At 42.9% G+C, this 23,623-nt stretch overlaps 2 protein-coding genes across 11 annotated transcripts in view; both read left to right on the top strand.

Moving 5' to 3' along the window:
* The window catches only part of KIF21A (kinesin family member 21A), a 90,593-nt gene extending 81,974 nt beyond the window's left edge, over positions 1-8,619 (top strand). For all 10 annotated transcript variants that reach the window (XM_057417899.1, XM_057417901.1, XM_057417905.1 and 7 more), the window contains 4 exons: positions 150-267; positions 2,120-2,290; positions 5,140-5,339; positions 7,370-8,619. In XM_057417899.1, the coding sequence (XP_057273882.1) occupies positions 150-267; positions 2,120-2,290; positions 5,140-5,339; positions 7,370-7,463 (583 nt within the window). In that variant the 3' untranslated portion in view covers positions 7,464-8,619. The remainder of the gene's footprint in view (positions 1-149; positions 268-2,119; positions 2,291-5,139; positions 5,340-7,369) is intronic.
* A 1,438-nt stretch (positions 8,620-10,057) lies between these two features.
* The window catches only part of LOC130603840 (sucrase-isomaltase, intestinal-like), a 58,417-nt gene continuing 44,851 nt past the window's right edge, over positions 10,058-23,623 (top strand). Inside the window, exons 1-5 of the mRNA XM_057417909.1 lie at positions 10,058-10,199; positions 13,340-13,574; positions 14,225-14,327; positions 14,413-14,558; positions 23,265-23,433. Coding sequence (XP_057273892.1) covers positions 10,154-10,199; positions 13,340-13,574; positions 14,225-14,327; positions 14,413-14,558; positions 23,265-23,433 — 699 coding nt within the window. The 5' untranslated portion in view covers positions 10,058-10,153. The remainder of the gene's footprint in view (positions 10,200-13,339; positions 13,575-14,224; positions 14,328-14,412; positions 14,559-23,264; positions 23,434-23,623) is intronic.

The raw sequence follows: 23,623 nt of genomic DNA on the forward strand, positions 1-23,623 counted from the left end.
GGATATGAGCAATAGGTGGTGTGTAAACCAGAGAATGAACAGTGAAGACATAAGGAAAAACAGATCCATTCTGGTAGAACTGTGCTATAGACTGTATTGGATATATGGGAAGAAATAACAAATCCTCATTTCTTCCCTTATCCTTGAAGATTTCAGTCTACAGGAAAGCTAACTGGTCACCAGGGTCCTGTTATGTGCCTTACTGTAGATCGAATTTCCAATGGACAAGATCTTATTGTCACTGGTTCAAAGGATCATTATATAAAGGTAAATCACTGGTATTTACTTATTTGCAGACCTCAGCAGAAGTGACTTGCATCTCCACATCTAGAATGTGATAGCTAAGATGAAACTTCTGTCATCAGTTACAGATTACAAATAATGTTCAGACTTCCTAAATTCTCATCATGTCAGTGCTGATTTTCTTTCATGGTGGAGCATGGGTAGATGCTTGTCTGTAGTTAAACTTTTTCTTAATCCCCAGTGAGTTGGACATCAGGTGTATGAAGTATTGTGAAAATATTTGTTAACACCTACTTTTAAGGAACATTTAGCTCTTTGAAGTATTTTAAGTCAATGCTTCTGTTTTGGATTGCAGACCTGATTTCTTCAGCAGAGACACTGCTCCCCACAGAAGATGGTCTGAGGTCTAGCCCAGGCTCTTGCTTAAGTGGGGGAGGAGAGAGAAGTCAGTACATCTCAGCCAATGGGCCCAGTGAAGCACTCTAATAATTGCTTCTCTGCATAGTTCAGAATATTGGGTTAGTTAAGAACTACCATCCTGGCACATTAATGAGTGGGGGCACAGGATGTGATCACGTAAATGCAATTTTGTCATGCTGCCAACTCATGTGACAAGCAAGGAGGTAGAGGGGCTTTTTGAAAACAGCTGTCAGCAGCCAGAGGGCTTTATCTGCCATTCTTGCTTGCTGTGGGCAGGCTACATAAATCCTCATGAGGCCACCTGCCTCTTGACTTTCATCCCTAGAATATCCACAGATATTTTGGCCATGTGCATGTGCTGCACAGCAGTGGCTGTTCTGCAAGGTGAATGCCTCCAGAATTGTCAGGCCACTTTGGACAGTACAAGCAATCTGTATGTGCGTGGCCAGTACAGCAGTTTGGGAGTTCTCAGTGCTTTTCCGCATGGGTAGGTCTGTCACAGATACTGTAGTAGGTCTGGTCAGAGATACTGCTTTCCCCTGCCACAGGAAGGCACCCTCATGTCACCTGAGCCAGGAATATTCATCCCCTCTGTCAAAGTGCTTGATTTTTCTGATGTATTATTGAAGATTTTTCTTACAGCTGGAACTGATGCATGTTAATTGACTGCAGTAACTTTTCAAATACCTTTAACTCACCAAAGGTATTCTTTCACCCTACCAAGCTGTCCCTTTTTTACTGCCAAGCTGATTCATTTTAAAAGGTCAATGAAGAGCAAATAGTAGAGGATGAAGTCTGACATTTGCTTGTGAAACGGAGGTAGTGGTTTAATAAGTTACTGCTCATCTTTTCCTTCTCAGCTCAGTCTAAATGGGTGAGTTCTGGCTCACTCCAATGCGATATGAAACAGGATTGCTTACACTGCTGTCCTAGGGACAAAGACCTGATTATTCCTTAAATAGTTAAAATGGCCCCACTTGAACCTTAAGACCCTGTTCTTGGAGCACAGGCAGGGAGAAAGGTATGTCTAGTCCATGGAAAGTGTCAGCCTGTAATGGTATGTAACCCTTGACAAAACACCTTGCCCAGAAAAATATATTAATGCCTCTTCCTACAGCTGCCTGTGCAATTCTCCCACTCTAAGTCATGTTTACCATAATCAGCCCATCACACAGTGTAATATAGGCTCCTCTGATATTGTGTATTTAATAATCAAATAGTAACACTTCTTCCAAGAGCAGTCTTCTCTGAAGTCGGTGAAGAATTCCTGCTTCAGGCAAGAGGTAAAAGAGGAGAAAGGAATGGTTCTTGTAGATAAGTTCTATCAAATATACATCATGGTACAGTGGCCTGTAAGAAGTTTTCCCCTGGAAGTTATTCACTGCATGTTTTCCAAACTGGTTAGATAGCAGATAAGTTTGTGAAACATATTTAATCATGTATTTATTTATTTTAGATGTTTGATGTGACTGAAGGGGCTCTTGGAAGCGTAAGTCCTACACACAATTTTGAACCTCCTCATTATGATGGCATTGAAGCACTTGCTATTATGGGAGACAACCTTTTTAGTGGATCCAGAGATAATGGCATTAAGAAATGGGATTTGGCTCAAAAAGACCTTCTTCAGGTAATGCAAAAAAAAATACGTGGCTAATGTGACAGTCCTGCTGTACAACTGTGCTCAGGCTGTGTAAATGTGCAGGCTTATACAATGACTATTCACTTTAGATACTGATGTTTTTAATAGGGAAGGCACAGAGCACTAAGAAAGAAGTCAATAACGTACTTGATCTTTGCACTAGGAATGCAGTTGCTTTTATTTTAAGTGAATGTAGCATCAGGAAATGCTCAAGTAGAGGGCTTGTGGGTTTTGTTTTTTTTTTTGCTTTGGTATGTAGGCAGCACTTGCCTCCGCTGTGATTGAAACCATTGGGTATCATCCCTGTCATTGACAAGTTGGTGAATTTTGGACTGAGAACTCAATGACAAACAATGCTTGAGATTAGGCTACAGAATGTTTTCTTGTGAAGAGGGTTTCCAACCTACCTCACTCCACCCAGCCTTTTGCTATGTAGTGTTTACAACATGCACAAAACAATCTGCTGTTAGAAGATATTTGCTGTAAGCTTTCACTGGGGAAAAAAAAAAAGAAGGAAAAGCAGGCAAGAAGGACCTCACATCCAGGGAAACTTTGAAGCTCATTGTAATTTGTTTGACATGGAGAACTCTGGCTACTTGCTGCAAGCCAGGCTGTTCTTCTAGGTCTTGTGAGAGGTGGTTGAGGGAGAGAGAGAGTTATTTGAGACTGTCTGAGAAATGGAAGGCAGAAAAACAAATGTCAGAAAATACTGTTGGTTTTGCAAAGGTTTGGTTAGATACCAATCATTTAATAATTTTTGGAGAGAGGAAGGGCATGTCTGTTTGTGCATTTAACGTGCAGACTGATAGCAAGGAAATAGACGATTAAAGTTTTGAGACATGAGAGAATAATGGACTGGTCACCTTCAATAAGTTCTGTGTACTTAGTATTCCATAAATACAGTTTTCTGGACCTTTTTTCAAAATTGTCTAATCAGGTGTCAGTTCCTTTTCAGAATACTACTAAGACTTCACATTTAAAATAAGGATTCAGAAATCCAGCTTCTTGCAGAAAATGTTCACTTGGCCTTGACATTGGGCTTGGGACATCTTATCTGTCTGTCTAGGGGAATGCATTAAGCATCTTGTTAGAAAGAACAGCAGGAGCATAGGAACAGGAAACATTTTGTATTCTCAGAATGACTTTATTGAAATTGTATTTAGTGTCTTCAGTCTTGCATTTTAGGCTCATTAAAATTTTCTGCCATATGCACTTTTGCTATTGCAATTAATTTAACATCAGAATGAATACAGGAGTGGGGTGAAGTTGCATGTATTAGTGGACTAGTTGTATTCCTTAATTTTCTTTTGGTGTATGTTCATAAGTTCTATACTTCATGTTCCTCTGTTGGCTTTAAAAGTAGAGCTTAACTTAAAAGATCTCAAGCTTCCTTCTTTTTATTTCTACGAAGTATGTATTTTTCAAGGGAGTGAGGCTAAAGCATTTGACAAAACAATATAATTTTTATTCACTGTCTTTTAAGAGAAGTGCTTATTTTGAGGGGTAATTCAGGACGAATGGGTCCCCTGGAGGTCACACATTGCAAATTTGGTCCAAGCAAGGCTGACTGTAGTTAGGTCCGGTTATGAAAGGCTTTGCCCATCTGAGGTCTCAAAATCTCTAAGGTCACAGACTGCAGAGCTGCTCTGGGCAACACATTGCACTCCTTAAGCTACTCGTCTATGAATTTGCCTCCACTCATATCCAGATAGAATTTCTGTTGTTGCAACTTTCTTTTGTCCTGTACACTTGACTGTTCTAGATGAGGGAAGATCAACCTGAAACAGAGCTGAGCTGCTTTAAATTATAAATGCTTACATTTCAACAGAGGTTCTGTTTTGGCATACATGTGTTAAGCAGGTCTGATCCCCTGTAATTGGTGAATGCTATTCAAAAGAATTTGGAGATGGGGATTCACTTGCTGTAATACATCCCAAGCCACAAAACACTGCTGTGACAAAAATTGAGCTTTATAAGAACCACTCCTCCTCCCAGTTTCATGAAGTGCTGCAGGACCCGACCATCAGTGTTGTGATAGCAGTATATGTTATAGATAAAATGTCATGATGATCCTAGAAAGCTGAATGTACTTCCTAATATGTGAAATGCAGCAAAGCAAAGCGGTTCCTACCAAAGTGAACTGGAGAAGAGCTATTCTTGGTCCCCTTAAAAGATAGCAAACTTGTGCTATTATACAGTGATGGTACCAAATGGATGTTATTCTTAGCTGGTCTGTGCAGCATTTTGCTTTCTGAATTAACAGTAAAATACTAGTGAGTGTCTTTCCTTGATAAAGAATTAATGTGTTGTTGAGTGCTACATCACAACATCAATTTATAATGCATAATGGGAAAAGAAGAAAGGAGTAAGGCAAATATATCTATAGTTCTGTCTCCCTGGTATATTTTTAAGCAGAGTTCTGGATATTCTTTTTATGTGTTTTATAGTTTGTAGACAGACCTGAAACAAAGACCATATGTTCAAATATGCATTTGAACATTGTTCAAAAATATGCATTTGAACATACGCAGATTTAGCATCATCCTAAATTAATTTCTGTTCCACATGGTCAGCTGTACATATTGGATTTTCTTCTTGTTTTGCAGTACTATTTCATAAAGAAAAACAAACTCATGGTACAGAATTAGCCTCTTGGAAGATAACACCCTTCTTGCTCTAAAGGAGGAGAAGCTGCAGGGCTGGGATATACCCAGAGTCATGTAGCAACTATTGCAGGACAGGAATCAGGCTTGGAACTTGGGATTTTGCCATTTCTGCTCTCATTCCTCTAGAAGCTTCTGCAGCCCTGTGAGACTTGCCTGCCTTCTCTTTTCCAGCAAGTTCCTAATGCTCATAAAGACTGGGTGTGTGCTCTTGGCCTGGTACCTGGTGCTCCAGTTCTGCTCAGCGGCTGCAGAGGAGGCACCCTCAAGCTCTGGAATGTGGATACCTTCGCACCCACTGGGGAGATGAAGGGACATGACAGCCCTATCAATGCAATCTGCACCAACTCCAGCCAGATTTTCACAGCTGCAGAGTGAGTTTTTCTTTTCTATGAATCTTTCTTTTCCATTGCTCCCAATAGAATTCTGTCTACACAAATGCATTTAGGAGAGCTTCAGCAGTGTCATTTCAGAGCAAGCATGGGGAGACCCAGTCCATGCGCCTGAATGCTAGTAATCTACTGCAGTGATCTCCAAGGTGGGGTGCATGCACCCCAGGGGATGTGCAACATGATCCATTGCGTTTCAGGAAGAAAATATGAGAACTTCAATAGTACATGTGTATCATTTATAAGTGAATAAATACACATGAGGGTGTGTGCTCAGAAAAATTTTAGTGGTAGGGATGCATGATCAGGAAACATTGGATACCAGTGATCTGCAGGATGGCAGGTAGAATTTGGTAATAGCTGAGAACTTTACCAGCTTGTCTCTGCAGTTGGGCTCTTTACTGCCAGGACTGATCCCTGGCCTGTGGGAATTTTTCTAAAAGCCATGGTATGTGTTTGATTTTAGTTTGATTGAGTGTTTTGTTTGTTTTTAAGTGCTGGCATATAGCAGAAGCTTTGCAAGCCTTCCTATTGTCCTTTAAACACCTTGATTGGAATATTTGCTTTCTCACTAAAGTGAGCAAATTCAGTAGCTGAAACCTCAGGGAACCTGACCAAGAAAAATGTCTCATTCTGGAGGAAGCTAACTTTGCTGCTGCCTCCTGCATTTAGTGGTGTAGTCTGAGCACAGGAGCTGAGAAAGCTATTGTGTTATGTTCTAGTGCCATTTGCAGAAGCTTCTGGCCTTGTGAATTGAAAGCAAGTCTTAGAGCAGGATTTCAGAGTTGCCAAGTTGCCACCTTTGGTGGGAAATTTTTATACTTAGGCATTAATAGATGGGGTAGAGATATCAAAGCTTGTGTCTTTGTTTGTCTAAAGATAAGGCAAGTAAGGTAAGTTTAGAACATGCATGTATCTGAAATTTGTTATTACTAGCAAAAGAAAATCCCAGCCTTTTGGCACTTGTAACCTTGTGGTGAAGGCCTCCAGAACTTGGGGTATTATTCACAATTTACATCAAAGTGAAGGCACAAGTCAGAAAACCTCTGTACTGTGATAAAGTCTGTCCTGACTGCTGCTTCCTGGCTGGTTTTGAGGGGGTTATAATGAAAGCATGAGTCAGTGTTTGCCTGTCACACAACTCAATGTTTGAGAAATTCATAACTTTTACACCTCTTTCACAGGATAAATTGCTATTTAAGAAGACCATTTTACTTTTTAATTATGCTAATAGAGTTTTTAACATATTCCATGTGATGTTTTACTTACACAAACTTTAAAATTGTGTAAATAATGATTGTTACCAAAAGTACAGAATTATAGTTTGCTTCTCCTGGGTTTCTGAATATCACCTCACAGGTATGTTTTCCAGCAAAGGGTTCTTTTTGGAGGGGGGAATTAAGATTTTGTATCGTCTCGTGGTTCTGTGCTTTTTTTACCTTATTATAGACTGTCATCTCTCATGCAAACAGAGCAAGTTTCATGTCCTATTCGATTTAACATGTTATAACTTTTCACACTTTTTTTTATGGTCAGGAAGTAGCCTTGTTCCGTTGAGTTTATCTCTCTAATTCTGTAGTGCACTGACTGTTTGCAGTGGTTTGCTGAGTTGCAAACAGTTACATGATAGAACCTGTTCTCTGTCAGTCTACTTAAGCCTGTTACCATTAGCTGTATTTTAAAAACAAAGTAATAGCAGAGTAGGATTTTTTCTTTCTTTAGGTGTACGATATTTATGTTTGTCCAGATCCTTAAATGTAGTAGCCAGTGCTGCGTTAAGGTTAGAGAATTTTAAATGTTGTACCTGTTAGATTACAAAATCTCCTGGAAGTGGAATGACCCTTGCATATCCATTAAAGAAATATTATTTTGCCAACAATGCCTTTCTGAATAAATCACTCAAGCTTTTAAGAAAGCTTCCTTCTCATTCCCTGCTTCCCCCTTCCCTCCCCAGTACCTCTCCCTCATCAGCTTAATTGCCTAGCTCTCTAATACTGCTTTGGTTTGGTTTTCAGTGACCGGACCGTGAGGATCTGGAAAGCTCGAAACCTCATGGACGGACAGATCTCAGATACAGGAGATGCAAGTGAAGATCTTGCCAGTAATTGAAAAGATAGGGATAAAGGAATAGATTGAATTTGAGGTGCACTCTATGCAGTTTGCTGCATGCTTATTAGATAAACACTGATGACTGGAATGAACTGACAATTAGGAGTGAACTCTTCCACTAGACCTGCTGTCCTTAAAATATGTACTGTATTTAAGAAAAAAATAACCTCTTGGTAACCAGCGTGTGTCTCAGTGGTCACATATATGTCTATGTATTATGGCTGGAATTGTGTGCATATGTAATACTTGCAGTTTAAATTAACTGGAAATCAGTCTAATGAGTGTCTCAAAATTATAACCTGGAACATATAACAAGTGCTCTGCTGTATTTCACTCACCAGTATGATTAGCTGGTTTGCATTTTAGGGTAGCAGGGGAGTGATGATGTCCCAGTAATAAGCCTTTGATTAGGACAGGCAGTTTCAAGATTCTAAAGGTCACTCACACTGTTGTTAGAGAAGTGGAGTGAAGAAGCTGTTAATGACACATCTATCTGACACAGCTGTATCCTGCTAACAGAATGCCATGTGATTTGTGTTAATGTTAGCATAGAATCCTTGTTGACCAAAGTTGTGCAGCAGATGTATACTTTGTGCTCAGGACTAGAACTCAAATGCTTATAAACTGGATTTGTTTTATTAGTGTTTTGCCTGTATTCTGTAATGACTAGGTGTTCTCAGTGTCATGACAGAAATATATCTTAATCTATTTTTCTTACAGATTTGTTTCTATCATCTCACATTTTCTTTTCTAAAGCAAAATGTCTTTCCTTTTTATCTAATTTTATATGCTGCTAAATGTATTTTAAATACACAGTTTTGCAAACCTTGGCTTTGAGAACTGAACCACCTGTATTGGAAAAAGCTATGTAAATAGATGGTTGTACAAAGAAAATATCTTATCTTGTGCCTGTATGACTTTTAAAGCCCTTAGAGTGTGGATATTGAGGGAGGATGTATAATTTACGCAACTGTTTTGAACATTAATTTGTAAATTCTGCAGATTTTAAAGACTTACGTAGATTGAGATACACTGTTTGGATATTGAGCTTTTTTTGGTTGGTGTTTGTTTTGGTTTGTTTGTTTTCCAGGAAATACAGGTCTGTAAATTATAGCTTATGTAGGTAATGCTTAAATAAAGATGTGACTGTGAACTACTTCTTGGTTTTGACTTCTTCATCATGCTTCCTTATAAAAAATTCACTTCCCTTGCAAAGGCCCTGAATGTAGAATGCACAACTTTACATAATGCAGTGGAGTAGCTTGCTGAGTAATATAACCCGTAGGTTATTCTGGTATCCTGTGTTTGTGTTCTTGTTGGCCATTATTTGTGTTTTGATGGTAGATAGGAATGCTGGTAGGATTCCCTCATACTAAGCACAGTACGGAGTTAAAATAAAGCAGATGGCTCCTGTTCCTAAGAACTGACAGTTCTTACCTTATTACATATGGTCTGTCAAACAAAATATAGTTGTGATGCTTTTTCCTGATCTTGGGGAAATAATTTCCTTCTCAGCTCAGCTTGAAAGGAGATGAAAATAAATGCTGCTTGTGATCTGAGGTTACTGGTTTTTTCCAACTTTTGGCACAAACAAGTAAAGGTACATATTGTTAAGGAACTATGTATAGGTTAGTTAAAATAAATAACAGCCATATCAATTAGTGTTTATCGATCTTGCTTTTTGACTACTCAAAGGATGCGTGCATGCAGGATTTGGGACTACAGCACACCTTCAAGCAAAACTCCCAATGGAGAGTGGGTTTACATACAAGACTCATATGAGAGGCTTTGTGTACCTGTGGAGGGCCCCTATTTTGCCTGGCCCAGCGGGTAAAGGCCATGAACAAATGATGCCAACATGTTGGTGACCCCTGATTTTTGAGCTGAATACTCATGGCTGTCATCTGGGAGCCCTGGGTAGTTGTGGGGTGTTAGTGTGTGTGTTTAGTGTGTGTAAGAGTCATAAGAACGTTGTGGTTTGCAACTGCAGGACAAGAGTCCTTACAAACCTAGTAAATAGCAGCCTGCTGTCAGGTAGTCTGGTTTGCAGGTGCTTCTCTGGTGATGCTTGACAGCACAGACATCTTGTTTCAGGAAGGCAGCCATAAAACTTAGAGAATGTGTGTATAGAAAGATTCTGGGTATCTTCCTCCAGGAAGACATTCCACCTAAACCAGCTCTTACCATAGAACACACCTTTATTCTGAAAGTTCCTGTCATCAAGTAATTGGAAGGAATTTGTAAAGGTTACACTTATCAGTGTCTTGTTTTAATGGAGAATTCTTCAACTGTTTTTCTCCAAACTTTTAATTTGTACTCTGAAGTTAGGTATGTGACAAAGGATAATGTGAAATCGGAAGAAGGTAGGTGCTTGTCTGAAGGTGTTTGTTTAAAAATGTGGTGTCTGAATTTTTTTTTTCTATGAATTCTAAAAAATCATGGGAAAATCATTCTCCAAGTTGGATTTCAGAAGTTAAGCAAAGCTTGTGGACAAATTGCTGACTCTATCCCATCTTATCTGCTTAGATATGTTCTTAAATCCAGGGTCATGTGTTACGATTAATCTCATGTAAGGTACAAATGGTGAGAAAATATTTGCAGTGGTTTTATGATATATCAGTACAAGTGCTTATTGTGCCCCTGCCTTGTATAAAAGGCTCCATGCCGCTGGCAGAAATTGCCCTTTGACCATGGAGTGGATCAGGAGCCTGTGCTGCTTGGCTGTTGTTCTGGCAGGTAAACATAAGGCACCTGTATTTTGCTGTAGGCTTTAAAAACAGGATATAAATGTGATAGCAGAAGAGCTATTAGGAGAGGCAATCTTTTTACATGGAAAAGGAGACAACTCAGAGTGGCCTTAACTCCACCTGAGGTGAATCTGCGGCAGGGCACCAGGACTGGCTTGTTCAGAAATACACCCCAGTCCAACAGCATATTCAGCTCTTGGGCACAGCACAGACACTGGAGTCAACGGGACCGTTCAGCTGCCGAAACTTGCCCTGTGCTTCGCTAGTTTGGCATTTTCTTTGTCCCAGTGTACCAGAGGTTTATTTGGCCTAGATCTAATAAAGGGAGAAAAATCTTACTCTGCCAGGTAAAGGAAGAGGGAACCTTTGCAGCAACCGTCTTTGAAACATATGGATGAACCCGGAATGTAAAGACTAATGCTATTGAATTAAAAGGTCTGTGGTAATACTTTAATTCCTTGCTTATGCCTTACTGCAGCAGTTCCTAATCCAATCTCAGAAAGTTGAAGTCAAGGTTTTTAAACGGCAGTGGGGATAATTTCTCACATATATCTTTCAAACTACCTTGCTTTAGCTTCTGTGCCCGTGGAAATTATTGTGGAAAAGCAAGTAGCCGTAACTACTGCTATATTCAACTGCTCATTTGCATTTCATCTTCTATGTATGGTTACAGACATAGGCCGTAAAGGCAGTTAAAATGGTGCGGAGATTTTAAAATGGGAATGTTTTGTAAAAGCACGGAAGGAAAATTGCATCTTGCCACTTGCTGCTACCCCATTTGTGCTATAACTGAAGTAAATCCAGGAATGCAGAGATGAGCAAGGTTCAGCTCCTCGTACCTTGCCAAGTGCCTGTTTGCAAAATTTGATGGAACGTTTAAGCTTCACATTGATGGGAGAAGAGGAATTAAAGAAATTTCTTAGTTCCTGCAGAGCATTTTTTCCCCTTGAACTAGAGTTTTCATTTGCAACCTCCTTCTTGTGCAGTATTTCAATAGCATGTTATTATACAAATGAGTTGATAAGTGTCCCATGGACCTATGCTATGTAAATCATCACCAAGTTAATAATCTGCTGTAGTATGTTCAGTAAGATTCTTTGATGTCAGCAATGAAATCACTGATGCTGTGTTTGACGCCCATATGAAAAAACAACCAAACAAAAAAAATGAGCCTAAATGAGCTGTGATTGGTTCACTTTATTTTGTGCTGCTTCTGGGAAGGTGTTAACTCGAGTGTGCAAAGCAGAGCAGCACGAAGCTGCTGAACACAGAAGCCATGCACTGACTGCAGAGGTGGTCCTTGGTACAGCATTCTTTTACTCTCTGCAGTTGCCAGGGTTTAAGGAGATCAGGATCCAGAGGGTTGTAGGAAGCCTTTGATATCCTTCCATCTCCCTCAATAAGTACTATTATTCAATGCATAGTGATTCAGAGGCAGGGCAGTTATTTCCATGGCACTTGCACACTGCCTTTCCCTCATCTGCAGCAGGGACACAGTACAAAGAGGCAAGAGTTTACTCACCCAGCCCGCTGTCTTGGTGTTTCATTAGACCACTGATGAATCCTCCCTGATTTCTGCTCCAAGAAGAAATAATCCGGGGATTGTAGAGGAATCTTCACATTTCTGTTGCAATCTGGGTGAAAAAGAGGATCCAACTTTAGGGCTTTCCTATGGGACAGATCACTGGGGGTGAATGCTGGGTGGAAAGCAGCCGGCCTTTGAGATATGACTGTCCACCGCAGAAAACAAAGGTGGAAGCCAAGCCTGCCTGTCTGGCAGCTGGGTTTTATGTGTTAATACCTGCCTATAGAAGGTGATATTAGGCCTTGTGGCAGCAAGGAGCAAGCTCTGTTGTGTGTCCCAGGAGCCTGAAACCTGAGCATCAGATGCTTCTGCATCAACAGGGGATGAGAGCTTTCTCAAAAGACAAATGTAGATGGCACTCAGCTCCTGCTTTTCTGCATTCCCATTCACTATTTGGGAATAAACCCTGGCATAGCTGCGTGATGGCATTTTCTAGTGAAGCTACAGTTCTATTCTGTAAATTTTCCCAGTATACATAATTATTGCTTATGCACATCTGCTTGTAAAATTCTTTCTATGGAGAAGCCCAGACTGCATCAGCAATTGTGCTTTAAGCTTTCAAGCGCACAATGGTCCACATTAAAAGAAAAAGTAATTAAGGCAGAGGTATTAGTCATTTTATGGAAAAGAGCAATTATCATTCAAGTAGATTTAATCTTTGAGTACTGCGATAATGACTAAAATGACAAAAGTTAACTTCAAGATAAATATGCTGCCTGCAGTTCTGCTCCCTTTAAGGGTACTTGATAACAGGGTGTTTTGGCAGCACAGCAGGGAGCCAGTCTCACAGTGCCCCTGCTCTCAGGAGGAGAGGGAGAACCTTGCTCGTTGCAGGGGAAGCACAGGGCTCCAACTGGAGCTGCAAAAAGGGGAAGATTTAGCACCTTGCTAAGGCTTTGTCGGGATGATTCTGCAAATGACTAATCTGTGCCTTTTCTTTAACATCTTCCCTTTACTCATAACCCTACCTCTATTATCACCAGCTATTAATACTAGGTATATATGTAGTAGTCATACAGTATGGACATGAAACCCAATGCAAGCATGCATGTAATCAGCATTTTTATATTCATATCGTACAGGTATGCTCATTTCACATACTTGTGTGTGTGTATATAGATAACCTCTGTGTACAACATGAGAGAGAATGAGTGCACTGAAAATGTAGTGTTCCAATACCGACAGCAGTTCTAGTCCTTACTGAAGTACATACACCCCCTGTTCAGGCAGCCTGAAGTGCTGCTCTCCCACCTCGCCAGCAGTTTCATTACCCTGCTCTTTTAACTTTCCATGAGCATTTCAAGCAAGTCATGCTTCAGCTGAGCACCAGCAGCTCTGAGCACTGAACAACACAGACCCACTGCCTCGCCTTGTAAAAGTGATTGGTTGCTCTTGCCTCAGTCAGGAGCAGGCAGGCTGCTCTGCCAGCATCTTAGTCACATGTATTAGCCCCAAAATGGGGGAAAAAGCACAACAAAAAAGAATAACTGAAGAGGTTTGTGTTATTGGTTATTATTTAACTGAGCTCTGCTCCCTGCTGCCAGTGGCCGGTGGGTGCCTCGGCTCAACCCTGGACCCACAGTGCTCGGGGGCAGTGGCAGTGCAGAAACGCATCGACTGCCACCCGCAGCCCGGCGCATCCCGCGAGGCCTGCGAGGCGCGGGGCTGCACGTGGTGCGCCACCGACGTGCCCAGTGCTCCCTGGTGCTTCTTCCCCGAGGACAGTCCCTATGGCTACTCGCTGAGTGGGAGTACTGAGAAGACAGCCACAGGCTGGAGGTAAGTGTGTGCGGCTCCTTCAGTGCTGCAGTCCCACATGCACGGTGACCACTGCTGCCACCCCAGGGCAGCTCCCCACAGACCTTCCTAGAATCCTGTCCTAGAACGGTTTGGATTGGAAGGGTCCTTAAAGATCATCCAGTTCCAATCCCCTGCCATGGGCTGGAGCAGGGACACCTTCCACTAGACCAGGCTGCTCCAAGCCCCATCCAACCTGGCCTTGAACACTGCCAGGGATGGGGCAGCCACGGCTTCTCTGGACAACCTGAAGTCAAGAATTTCTTCCTAATGTCTAATTCTCTACCCCATGCTTAGCTTGTGACAACAAAGATAATGGACATACTTCCTTGAGCATAAGGCATGCAAAGTTGGGGTCCTTTGCCCATACCACGCTGCTGGTGAGGAAACTGATTGGTGGCACAGCATGGTCCCTCCCACCGTGGGAGCTGTGTGCCAGGAGATCAGTAGTACCTATTCTATCCATTAATGACGAGAACCTAAACTAACCTCAGGGATTATTTCTCTTGATAAGTCGATTTATTTTTAAAGAGCTGATATATAGTGGCTGAGTTGATTCCCCCCAGCTTGTGCCAGGGTGGTCACAGGTAGCAAGCAGATGCAGTGGGCACCAGCACGTGTTTCTACCACAGGGTAACACTGAGCAAGCATCAAGTCTTGTCCCTCTTTGGAAATGACATTTCCCCGGTCACCTTGGAAGTGGAGTTCCAGACAAGAGACAGGCTCCGGTTCAGGGTGAGTGTTTCAGGGGGTGGGCAATTAACCAAGGCAATATGTGCTAACAAATGAGCTAACTTGCCTCTTCCTCACCTTGCTTTAGCTCTATGACCCCAACAAGAAGCGGTTTGAGGTCCCACTCAAGATTGACTCCCCTGGGATTACTGCCAGTGAGACCAGCTATGATGTGGAGCTCACGGATGACTCCTCACACTTCAGGATCTGGAGGAAAAGCACCGGCACTGTGCTGTGAGTACCACATGTCATTCACATCGCTCTTCACAGAAATTAAGCACTGATTCCTCACACCCTATTGCTTGGGTCTGCGTGACACAGGCTCAAGGTCAAAGTGGATGTGGAGTAAGCACTGATTTGTGCCTTATCCCTGTAAAACAGTCAATATTAATAATATGTGCTTGTGTAGCAGTTATCTATGTGCATGTACAAAAGGTTATTCAGCAAGCCAACTTTTGAGGTTACACTTTCACAGCTTGGGATGGTGCTGGACTCAACTTGTGAAAGCGCTGAACTAAGATTTCTGAAATTTGGGGTGTTTTAAAATGCCAGAAATTGAACGCCAAATCTGCTCTCCCTCTCCAAGAGGTAGGTCTGGGAAATTAAAGCTCAAAGCCACAGAGGCCGTAGGTCCCTAACTTCCACTGGCTTCAGCGAATGGCATTTGTGGGTCTAGTTTGTCACTACAAAAATGCAGCTATTTTCTCAAGCTGGCACTGTCAGTTTAACTTCAGCAAAAGCTCCTCCACTGCCAAGGTCACCGGGGGTCATAATTTCCCATTTTCTTGGCTTCCACCAACACCTCTCTGGTGTGTAATAGTACTTGGCAAGAGAATCCCAATCAAGGTGCACTCCTGCAGCTGCATTCAGGAGTGCTACAGCATGACATCAGCAGCAGCCTCTGGCTGTCTGTGGTGACAAATGACAGTGTTACAGACTGCCCTGGGTCATCACTACTTGACTCAGGTATGCGAAGGAGGTACACAGAACGTAGAAGTATGGGTACTGTTTGTATCAGGCTGTGTTTGTGTCTATTTTAGCATTTTAATTCAGATCAGCAGCACCTTTAGACATGAATCTCCTGCTTATAGGCTGACCTCGTAGTGGCTCTGAGGAGCATTGATTAGGTCCTTCCATGTGCCCTTACCACTCAGGAGGTGTGCTCTGGGAAGACACACACTGCGATCTGGCTGCTAACAGCCTGCTTCAGAGCAAGCCCCAACATGTGCGTGGCCACTGCTTCCTCAGCACCAGCTCTGCCAGTCTTGCACACCCCAACAGTGTAAGAACATTTCCTGATCACTGGGATCAAGTAATTAAAAAATCAGCTCAGATTTCCATGCTCCCAGGAAACTCTGTTAAACAGACTCAAAATACAAGCATTATCTTTGTGAGCAGTGTAAGGATGGTTTAACACATGTGAGGCAAGACAATACAGCCTCCAGAATGGTTTGAGTCTGCAGATGGAACTACCACTCCAGGTTTTTAATTAGCTGCCCATACTTTTAAACTACAGTCTTGTGGCATCTCTTTTTATACATATTGCAGTCAATGCTGTGAAGTTTTTTGTGGGTGTTTTTTGTGGGCTACTGTAAGTTAACGTATTATGCATTATTCTGATAACAAAAATAATTTAACTCCTCGTTAGATTTCACAGCTTTGTGAGAACAGTGGGCTTACCCTAAAAAATGCAGTTCTCTTTGTAAGAAGAGTTTTTTGTAAAGTCTCCTTCATTGGGATGGTGATGTAAGGGGGAATGCCTAAGAAGACAAGGTGAGCAGCTCATGGCCTGTTCCCACACAGCCTTTCACATCTTCACCCAAACCCCAAGGGCTTAGTCTCGGTTAGTCAGAGCATCCTCAAACTTTGGGCATCCCAGTTAAGGTTAGGGCCTGCTGCAAAGCAGACGCAGGGTTTGATCCACTGAGCTGCCAAAGGCACAGCAAGAGGCAGAGGAGCACAAGGCAGTCCCTGCTGAGCAGGTTTCCAGGAGGGCACGTTCGCTGGCCTACCATGGGCCCTGGTAAGCCTCCTCCATACCCCAGCAGTGTGTGAGGCACCTCTTGCCCAGCAGAATCTGCGCTCAGCAGCAGGCGTGGGGTGCAGCAGCGATGCGCTTCAGAGCCCGGGGAGGTAGAGGGCAGTCTTGGTCAGCAGCATCGGCGCAGCACTCGCTGTAATGCTCTGCTATGCAGCGCTGCTGCTCGAAAAGCGTGTGCTGCCTCCAGGCAGGTAAAAGGAGTTCTGAGCCCCATCCGACCCCAAACAGAGGAAATCGTGGGTGAATATAATGAACAGTTAATGGGTTTTTATCCTGCAAACAATGGCAGGACTGCTACTAAAAGATTCCCATCAGCAGAGACATGGGATTTTGCATATAGGAAAGGAAATCATATGTTCCCAGGAATTTTTGTGTGAAATGGCACAGCAGTACTATGGATTGAAGGATCATATCTCGGCAAGGAGCCATTCCCCTCACAGCTGAATCAATTTTGGAGTTAAATTCCGTATGTGAGGAGCAGAAATGCTTTGCTTTCATTTGCTTGCCTGTCCTGTCAGGGTGAGTGAATGCAGATGCTCAGGGATGCCTCCACAGCCTGACTTGGAGGGCTTTGCAACCTCCTTAGCCACCAGAAGAGCTGTGCAGAAGGAAATCTTTCAAAATAGGTTACACATCCTGGCCTAAAAGCCATGGGCAGCTTGATTGGGGAGGATGAACCCTCAGCAAGCAGTGCTACAGGAGCATCCCCCCAGTGACTTCACTAGCTGGCTGGATGCAGGGGAGCACTGGTGGCATCTGGCATGTTAAGTAGATTTTCATGTTAGCTCAGCCTGCCCAAAAGGCAGGTTTGGATGCTTGGGAGGTGGGTCTGAGCATGCTGTAGCAGGGGTTCAGCAAGAACTGCTGCTGAGCATCTTCATCATTGCCTTGTCCCCATCCCTGTCCAAGTGCAGTCTGCAGAGAAGATGTGAAACCCCAAGTCTTTTGCTTTGAGCTCCCTGCAGAGGTGGGAGCTGCTGTTCCAGGGCACCCAGCATGCCTGTGTCCAGGCACAGAGCCACACGCGGGTGCCTCTGTGGCTGTGCCAGGTTAGGGCAGGCTGTGTGGACGAGTGTCCCTGAGAAACAGGCAAGCATATAACATCTGGAGGGACTCTAGTCTCCTACTTTAAGATGTGAATGGCCATGGCCTTGCTGTCCCAGTGAACAGCTGAACCAGTCATTAATCTTCGTATGAACAAAAACACTGTTCAGAACAGTTGATGTGGGCAAACAAAGCCTTCCCACAGGTGCTGTAGTTGCACTCCCTGGGTGTAGGTGGATCATAACTCATGTCTACACCAAACCAGGTCAGGGTGCTCTGCTAGACCATTCTAACACATTTAAGGAAGGCTTTCCTGGTGTAAAGCAATCCCAGATCCTCAGAAATCTCTTTTACATGATGCTTCTTGTTATCCCTCACCAGCAGCTTTAAACTCCTCGATGATCCACCTCCAAAAAGCCCTAAAATCTCTCATGATCCCAAGCATGCTCTGCCACAGATGGGAGAGAGCAGCATGTCCCAAACAGAAATATGGTATAGATTTGGGTTGTTCTTTCCAAGCACATGCTTGTATTTCCCTCCCCTCCTTTCCAGTGCAGTCTATCCTGTTGTCAGTGTCTCTGTGGCACAGACTTTGCAGTGATGAGGGAGTTGCCAGCAGAATCTGTCTGCCTGATTTAAAACCCCATCCCAGCTCTGCCACCTATATGCACAGAGCCTCCTCCTTGTGTGGAATGATTTAAAACCACATTGGAAAGGTTGCAGGGTAGAGGCAGCGGAGGCTTTGAGGTATTGCTGAATGTGCTCCACAGGCGTTTCTCTTGCTTGCTGCATGCAAGGAACCACTGCTGTAGCTCAGGTACCCAACTGCCAGCTCAAGGAGGGCAGGACAAACTGGAAGCTCCATATAATCACAATAGCAAGGGAGAGGAATGAATTATGTAGGGGAAAGATATTAATTACAAACCTCATGCAGAGCCAGGAGCAAGAAAGAAAGGCCAGGTCCTACTACATTGCTCCAAGGTAATCAGGTGATAGTTGCTGCTTCACCTGCATGGGGTGAAAATTAGACAGGGTTGTGCAGGAACCTACAGCAATAAAAACAGGAGAGAAAATATTGGGTTGTAATAAGGCAGGTGAGGGAGCAAAGCATTGCCTCTGAGTTATTTCATGGCATGTGCTCTCGGGTTGAGTCCTATTCTTCTTTCTGCTTCTGCCACTAACAACAACAAACCTTGGAGGAGATAGTATCAAGTGTAAGTATGAAGGCTTCAAGAAAGCATAGATTTCCTCCAGAACAGAGAGTAAAAGGCTGGGAACTGTTTGCTTTAAGGCAGCGATAAATAACAAAGACATCCTCATTTTGCAGTGTGCGATTACTCTGTGGGACTCATTGCCCCAGGGTGGTGCTGACATGGGAGGCTTAGCAGGATGCACATTCAAGCATAGTAAAACAATCATCTGTAGAAAAAAACCCAAACAACTGGTTTTGTCTCCATGTTTCACAACATAAAGCTAATTCTGTGAAACAGCCAGAAACTTCCTCCATAAGCAGATTATTGCGAGACTGGCTCTGAGTGATATCTTATGTCTTCCTCTGTGATATCTGGCCTGGGCTGTTGCTGGAGACAGGCTGCAGAGGGATGGACTATTGATTTGATTCTCCACTTTAATATCCGTTCTCCATCTGACTTTTCCTTCATGATGTTATATGAATAATGGAAGGCAAAACGTTTTTTCCAAGCCAGATAAGTGCTCCTTTCTCTCTATTAAGAGTTTGGAATACCTCATTTGCCATCACACTTGGGAAGATACGGCACAAATAACCACAATCTAATCAAGATTTTCCCCAATTTCCAAAAAGGCTGCTGCAGAGTTCAGCTGCCTTTTTTATTGATTGTGGTAGTAAGCACAGACACCACTTACCATGAAGACATTTTTACATAGGCAAAGCTATTAGAATGATTTATAACACTATTGTCTTAAACTGCAATTTTGCTGAAAACAACAGGAGCAAATTGTGTGCATCTTGGGTAACTTGAGTTTGCTTCTAGTTTGTAAAAGCCATTGTTTTAGTCTTCTAATCATAAAGATTTATGTTACACAGGCAAGAATTATTGTAGGTATATAACATATTCAAGTGTTTTTCAGAACAAAAATGAAGCATTATATATCCAGCCACTTATAGGACATACTCAGACACTATGACAAAAAATACAGTAGTAGAGCAGAACTGTGTCAAGAACTGTAAATATACCTGCAATTCTTCCTTTTAAAGTGGAAAATCTGTTGGTTACTTTCTCTACCTATTTGATAAATCACCTTAAAGAAAAGATAAGCATATAAGAATTCACTCTTTGTGTGCCTTCTGCAGTCCAGTGGTGCCCCAAGACTTACAGCTAATAAGGACTATGGCTGTTGTGTTAACCCTATATGGCAACTGAGCCACTTGCTCACTGCCCCCTCCAGCAGGATAGGTGGGAAGAGAACTGGAAGGGTAAAAGTGAGAAAACTCACAGGTTGAGGTAAACACATTAAGAATTAAAATGCAATAATAATAACAACAATAAAAATAAAATAACAAAGAGATAAACCCAAATAAACCCAAGAAAGATGAGTTATGCAAATGAAAACAGTTGCTCACCATCAACTGACTGATGCCCAGCCAGTCCTCAGGCAGCAGCAAAATATATTTGAAATCCACCTAAAAATAGGGCCTATACTCTTCAGCCCCTGTGGTGCTTTACTGCTTTAGAGGCAGCCTGTGCATACAGTAATCACCTGGGCCCTCTGAAAAGGTAGCCCAAGCTCTGCCAAGAGGCTTAGGCCCATGATAGCTGTGTGAAGTTTCCCCTGAATTTGCAAACAGGTGATGTATTCAGTGTGCTCCCTTTCACAAAGCTGTGGTTTCCAAAGGGTCTGGAAGCTGAGTAGAGCAGATGCTAGAGAAGACATTTTCTGCAAGCATCTGAGTAGGATAGGCGTTCACACCTCAGAGTAATCCAGGATTCATTGCAACAAGAAGGAAAAAACCCTCTCCTGACCTAAAACGATATTTGAATGTCCGGATAATGCATCATGCATGTCCTAATGATACATCATACATGTGTCCCAAGCGTCCCTCTTAAGTGACACCAGGTGCTTGCATATGGCAGGTGGGTCCATGCTCTGAGCCACTGCACACATCACAACTATTAGGTCTCCAGTAAACAGAGCGAAGTCATTCAGCCAAGTCAATTGTCATGTCCACATATAACTCCAAGGTACATGACTCTTGAGTACAGTGCACGGTGTTTGGAAGGAAACACTAGCTGGGAAGGCAGGCTTCCCAGACAGGCAGCAGGCAGCTGTTAGCAGGCAATGGGCCAGGCAGACATGTGGGATGTACTTCTACAGGCAGGCGCATTTCCACCACAGAGACACTAAGGAGTTAGGACTTTCAGCCAGGAACCCGAATGCAGCTAGTACCTCTTGTGCAAATGAAAGGCTTCTCCTCTTCACAGGCTTTGCAATGTCTAGCTGCTGGTAGGGTTTTTTTCGACAGTGAAAAACTTCTCAGCTGTATTTTTAGATGTTTTAGATCCCTTCTGTTGTCCATCACAGCACTGTTATGGGTTGTAGAACTGTCGGAGAACCACGCACAGTGTCATTTTCTGCTCCCTTCTGTTTGCTTCCTTCTTCAGCAGGAAGGGAAGTGGGAGAAATAGAGCATCATTTTATTATCTCCAAGTGTTTCAGACATCTCTTTTTTTTTTTCATTTAAAAGATTGCTTTTTGCCAACACAGCACAAGCAAACATATAGAGTAATACAGCAGCTTACCACAGTGTGCTGCAGAGCACAAGGGCATCACCTGGGAGTGGAGGCAGAGAGGGATGCCAGGGGAAAACCTGTTCATGCTTTCCTTCAGATGGAGAAGACAAAATGGTGCCCAGAGAAAAGAAAGAGTCATTGCCAGTCTTCTTATGTCATAGTTACTCCTAGATATTGTTCTGGTAAGCAGAGGTCTAGGGGAAGATGGAGAGCGATGGCTACTGGGAGTGCAGCATGGGAAGCTGCACTGTTGGGAATGGCAGCTCTTGGGGAGCTGAGGGATGGAGGGAAGCAGACCAAGGCACTGTTTTGGTGATGCCATGCAGAAGCTGAGCATGTGACAGTGGCCTGAGGGAATGCACAAGGTATGAAACAGTTTCTCTGTGCCATTGAAAGACATGGTGGGGCAGAGGGGTTGTTCCTAGGGTTGCGGTTTGCTCCACCCCAGTGACCCTCCTCTGCTGAGCAGAAGGAGCATTTTTAATGTCATGGCAACACTAATTGCTCTCACGATGGGAAATGTCAGTGCCATAATGTGGGTACCATGAATGTACAAAGCCTCATGTCCTCTCAACAGACATCATGGAGAGAGCTCAATGAGTTAGGACAGATATTCAAGCTCTTCCCAAAGCATCTCCCCTCCGGCATCCTTTGCTTTTTGCATAATCCCATGGTCTGCTCAGAGCAGTGACTGTGCCCGCCTTGCCATAGAGCAGAGCTACGTGACGGTGCTCCTTTGGACAGGAATACAGCTCCGCAGAGCCCACCCCTGTTCCTACACAGCAGCAGCTTCTTGCAGAAAGGCCTCTGTTTGCCAAGGGCTGGATCTGATTCTCAGGGATATTTTGCGTGCATTAACCTTCCTATAAAGAATAACCTTATTCAGTACTGCGTGTAGGTGGAGGAGATGATGGAAGGAAGTGAGGGTTGCTGCTGGCAAGCAACCAAATCAAGGTTTAAATACAAATTCTTACTTTTCCTGCTTGTGAGAAATGCCAAAGAGACCTTTTTAAAATAAGACAGACCACTATGTGTGCTTGACTTAAAACTAGGACACTTTAGGGATAGACTGTGCCTACTTTGCATGGAGAGGAAGGTGGGTACCTTGGAGCCACCTCTGGGCATCCCAGTGAGTGGCCATCCTTGTTTACTTGAAGAGAGGCCAGCATAGTGAGGCCAGTTCTGATTCACTGGTCAATTTGATCAACTATTTAATTTTGTTAAAATCATTGACAAAAGACCATTAAAAGGGGAGTTTTGCCACTTCTATGCTCTATGGTTTTGGCTCATTTATTTTAATTAGCTGTAACAAATTCATGGCTAAACAAGGTTCGAGAGGGTGCTATCTAAATGTGGTACTCATGGTATACACAGTGCCATTAACAAAACACTTCTCCACAGCTTGACTATATTCTCTCCCATCTAGCATACAGCTCATTATAGCAGGAGAGATAGGAAACAGAATGTAACACCTAATTAAAATGTGAGCCTGTGTCCACAGATGATTCAGTAGAAATCAAGGCGTTAAACTGGTGAGAGAAGTAAGAGAGTTCATCACATTAAAAACATCTCATTCAAGCAGTCTGGAGGAACCTATCCCTCTGCTTCAGGTGCCTGCATAAAGTAGGGGTAACGAGTATTTGGGTCCTGATCCAGCAAAAGATTAGAAAGTAAAAACTGGTAACATGAAATGTCTGTTGTTCCCATTAAGGATTCTGAACCCCGCTGCGTAATAACAATTTTTAGTCTGCCATGTTTGGTTGTCATAGAAATACCACAAGCAACCACTTATTTCGGTAATAGGATTATAGATAGTGTCTTCTCTCATTTTAGTTGTTCCTTTCAAAGTTATACTGATGCATTTTATTGTATCAGTAGACGAGATGATAGCTGCAGCCACTGCAAGATGAATTCAGTGTGTGTTAGGTTAAGTGTGTTAGAGGCTTGCACAGAATTTAGCCTTGTGGGAGTTTTTTAATACTGTTAGTCTCCAAAATACAGAAGAAGTATAAACAGGCAGATGTGAACTTCAAATGATGCATAACAAAGAGAAGCAAACTAATCATGTCCCCCTGTTTGTTGTAGGTGGGACAGTCCCCTCACTGATCTGATTTTCTCCAACCAGTATCTTCAGATCACAACTACTGTGCCATCCACTTCGGTGTATGGGTTTGGTGAACATGAGCACCCATCCTTCAAACACAGCATGGACTTCGTTACCTATGGCATGTTCAGCAGAGATCAGGCACCAGAGGTAATTCACTTTGTGCAGCACATTGTCCTAAGTTGTATCACCACAAGGAGGTGGTGAGGTACAGCTTTGCTGAGGGACCACCTCTCTCCGTATGGAAGCACTGCTAAAGCGAATCAGTGCCAAACACTGAATGTCACACATTTCACAGGTGTCTTAAGGTTTAATTAAATGACAAAACAGTGAGTCATTT

This window comes from Pezoporus wallicus, unplaced genomic scaffold, assembly GCF_028554395.1.
Source record: "Pezoporus wallicus isolate ANWC-B61680 ecotype Strahan unplaced genomic scaffold, APGP_CSIRO_Pwel_v1 contig_5542, whole genome shotgun sequence".
NCBI lineage: Eukaryota > Metazoa > Chordata > Aves > Psittaciformes > Psittacidae > Pezoporus > Pezoporus wallicus.